The sequence below is a fragment of the Chaetura pelagica genome, unplaced genomic scaffold (assembly GCF_000747805.2).
Source record: "Chaetura pelagica isolate M959 unplaced genomic scaffold, ChaPel_1.0 scaffold132, whole genome shotgun sequence".
In the NCBI taxonomy this organism is placed as follows: domain Eukaryota; kingdom Metazoa; phylum Chordata; class Aves; order Apodiformes; family Apodidae; genus Chaetura; species Chaetura pelagica.
In genome coordinates, this window is record NW_009952709.1 from 1,215,512 (window position 1) to 1,219,206 (window position 3,695).

A 3,695-nucleotide genomic window follows, 5' to 3' on the forward strand; every position below is an offset into this window, starting at 1 on the left:
GGAACATCTGCTGAGTTGGTCAGGTTTTGGCACATCCTTGTAAGTCTCAGTCTCTTTGCTTCTCATGTTGTATAGTTGAGACATTCAGTGACCTGGCCTTCAGTGATATTTTTCTGCATCTCCTTACTGGAAACCTTACTCTGCTGGGGGATGAATTTGCTCTTGAGGAGTTCTGCACCAGCCTCTTTGATGGCTTCTTTCTCACTGCCTGCTCAAGGTAAAGCTGATTTTCCTCAGGGGAAGGGAGTTTACAGTGTAGCTGAGGGAGTTTATACTGCTTTGAACTTAGTTAATAGTTCAGCAAACTCTTTACATGGAGGTATCAGCCTGATGTTGTGCTTCTTTTAAGAAAAAAATATCTTTTGTGAGAAAATTTTGAACAGGAAAATTAAGGGTTGATTATAAATTCTTACCTAAACTGTAAATCATGATTCATAAGTTGGAGCTGCAGAAGACAATGTCCTTCATGCTTTGCTGTAGCTGTGAATGCAAAGAGTTCACTTCTCTGCAGTATCAGCTGCACACAGAAAATCTGTTGGCATCTGTTAAGTCACTGTGGTTCAACTGGTGGCCTGAGGGCCAGATCTATCCCCCAGGACACTGCCCAGAGCTGCAGTTCAGGCACAGCAGCACGTGCTGCTGCCACTTCCTCCCCACACACAGAGGGACAAACATCCTCCAGCTGCTGCCCTGGCTGCAGTCTGTGCTTCACACCTCAGGGGTTCAGAGAATGGTTTGGGTGGGAAGGGACCTGAAAGATCATCCAGTCCCACCCCCCTGCATGGGCCTGGACACCTCCCACCAACCCAGGTTGCTCCAAGCCCCATCCAACCTGCCCTTCAACACTGCCAGGGATGGGGCAGCCACAGCTTCCCTGGGCAACCTGGGCCAGTGTCTCACCACCCTCACAGGGCAGAATTTTCTCCTCATGTCCAATCTCAGTCTCCCAGTTTTAATCCATTCCCCCTTGTCCTCTCCCTCCCTGCCCTTGTCCCAAGTCCCTCCCCAGCTTTCCTGGAGCCCCTTCAGGCCCTGGAAGCTGCTCTAAGGTCTCCCTGGAGCCTTCTGTTCTCCAGGCTGAACACCCCAACTCTCCCAGCCTGTCTCCAGAGCAGACCTGCTCCAGCCCTTGGATCATCTTTGTGGCCTCCTCTGGGCTGTCTCCAGGAGCTCTGTGTCCTTCTTATGTTGGGGGAAACATAATAAAAAAATCTCTCCCCATCATAATCACATCCTTCCTTTCCTCATGGTTGCTGCAGTTAGTCCACTCCTGTTGAATTATTGCATGAATTGCTTGAAAGTCTAAGGCAGGGTTAGCACTTCGTAGCACACAGGCTACGGTTCTCAGGTGTTCTGGAAAATTATAACAAAGCTGCCAGTCTGTGGGTGTGTGAATTACTCTGGTGCTGTTACTGTAGCTTTCTTGGTCTGGAGATGGAGTTTGTTTGTACCAGTTTCTCCTCATGAAAATTGCTTTTTGCAGAAAGGAGAATGTACACAGACATGTGCTGAGGCTGCTGCTTCATCTGCATCACAAAGTGGCACCTGCCAAATTAGAGGCTCTCCAGAAAGCTTTGGAACCCACCAAGCAGGTAAGAAGAGAAGCATGAGAAAGGCAAAATGAACTGCAAATGAAAGCAGCTGCCTTTCCCAACGTTGCCTAATGGGAATGTGCTGTGCTTCCCAAGCGGACCGGGTTGCGGCTGAATTCCCTTGGGACTTCCTCTTTCTCTGTTGCTTTGTGTTAAAACACACAGGGTAGTTGCACACTTGGTGTCCTTGCTAGTAGGAGCTGGGAGGAAGTCTGACTCTTCTGTTTTTCCTCCTTCCTCATTTCTCATTCTGCAGGGTGGGGAGGCTGTGAAGGAGCTTTATAACCAACTCACAGAGAAGCTGGAGCTTCGCAAGCCAAGCCCGGCCGAGGTGACCGAGACGCCCTCCATGGAGCTGCCCTTGCCCACCGTGCCCACACCAGCCCCACGTTGAGCTGCCTGTTGGTGCAAGAGGGAGACAGAACAGCTCTCTTGGTGCTCTGCAGTGGGAAGGCCCTGTGCTGCCTGTCAATCCTCTGCCTGCAGGGTGGGAACAACAAAAACAAGCCACCGAAGCTCTTGCAGGAAACACTGCAGTTTGCCCAGCTCAGTGGCTCTTGCTGGTTAGAAAACTCTGTGTGCAGTACATTGCAAAGGTTTACTTTTCTTAAAGATAGCTGAGTGTCTTCTTGTAGATCCACTTAAAATCTGTCTGTACATTACTTTTTAATTATTTTTTTTTTCCAAAAAGAAAATGCATATTTTTAAGCTTGGCATCTTGTATTTTTAAACTCTTAAGAACTGATAAATGAGTGTTGAGCTCCATTGTGGCTGAGCAGTTGGTGTGGACTCCTGAAGGCAAACAATAGCTTTCTTTGGCCATTAGTTTGCTCCTCTAGATCTTTGGAGATTCTCAACAGAAGGAAATGGCAGAGGAGATAAGCTCCACTGGTACAATTTCCTCTCTGAGGTTTGGCTCTTCTGTTATGTGGTAGGATGTGCTGCATGTAGGTAGGATGTGCTGCATGTAGGTAGGATGTCCACACTGTCACTAGACCAGGCAGCAGTGAACAGCCATCTTGTCAGCTAGGCTCTTGCAAAGAAGGCCAGAAATTGGATAATCCTCTTATTTTCTCCCCACTTTTCTTCAAAGGAGGAGCTTGGAATGAGTCCCTGGAGCCAGTGAAGGAAACCAAGACTAGCATGTTCCCAAATGACAATAGGGTTTGAGTGTAGGTGGAGTGAAACTGTCTTTGAAGAAACAACCTGTTCTTCATGGCTCATTTGTGTTGCTGTCTCTGCTGTTATAGTCAATTGCTGTTCTGCTTTTATTGCTGCCTCAGTGTAAGCTCAGGTAGAATGTGCAGGCAGATGGGCATGGGAGAAGAATGAGTTGTGGCTTTACACTGATTTCAGCAGGTGCAATGTGCAATGAAAAGAAGCTTACTAATCCCCTGTAAGCAGGAAGCTGCCTACATATGGATTATTTTGAATCACACAATAATTCAGGTAGGAAAATACCTCTGAGGGTCTCAGATCCACCGCCTGACTTGGAGCAGGACCAGCCTGGGGCAGGTTGCTGAGGAGCAGGGCTTTGTATTGACCTTTGTTGAGTTTCACCTGGTATCATTTAAGCTGTGTGAGGGTGTTCTCTGTGCATGGGAGGTAGATACAGGCATCAGCCCTGCTGGGGAATGCTGTGAACGGGCTGCCAGTGGGACACAGCCCTGAGCCCCTGTCCTGCCCTCTTCCCCCACAGCTCTCTGAGCTGTATCAGAAGGCTCTGGCTGGCTGGATCTTCAGACAGTTGTGCCAGAAGCTAATTAATGTCAAGGTGGCTCCCCACTGCACTCCTGCATCCGCCAAACCAGGCATATCTTCATGGATGGTTATTGGGTTTGTCAGGCACGATTAACCTCTGGAATGTCCCCACCCATGCCAGCCATCCCCTGTCACTTTCTTGTCCATCATATTTCTGGATATGATGGCTATTTCGATGGCTTTTTCCACCCCCCCCCCAGCCCCCAGTCACCCCTTGTCTCCTGGGACTTGAGCACTCCCAATCCCAAGTCATGCTGGTGAGACTTTTCCATCTTTGCATCATTTTCTTCCTCCCAAGTTCTCCAGAGCTGTATGAGGAAGGTCAGTGTCCCCTCTCTGCCT

General features: G+C 48.8%; 1 protein-coding gene across 1 annotated transcript in view; it reads left to right on the plus strand.

Annotated features, from left to right (window-relative positions):
- The window catches only part of NELFB (negative elongation factor complex member B), a 15,900-nt gene extending 13,643 nt beyond the window's left edge, over positions 1-2,257 (plus strand). The window contains exons 11-13 of the mRNA XM_009994345.1: positions 76-217; positions 1,484-1,592; positions 1,849-2,257. Of these exons, the coding sequence (XP_009992647.1) occupies positions 76-217; positions 1,484-1,592; positions 1,849-1,986 (389 nt within the window). The 3' untranslated portion in view covers positions 1,987-2,257. The remainder of the gene's footprint in view (positions 1-75; positions 218-1,483; positions 1,593-1,848) is intronic.
- The last annotated feature ends 1,438 nt before the right edge of the window (positions 2,258-3,695 follow it).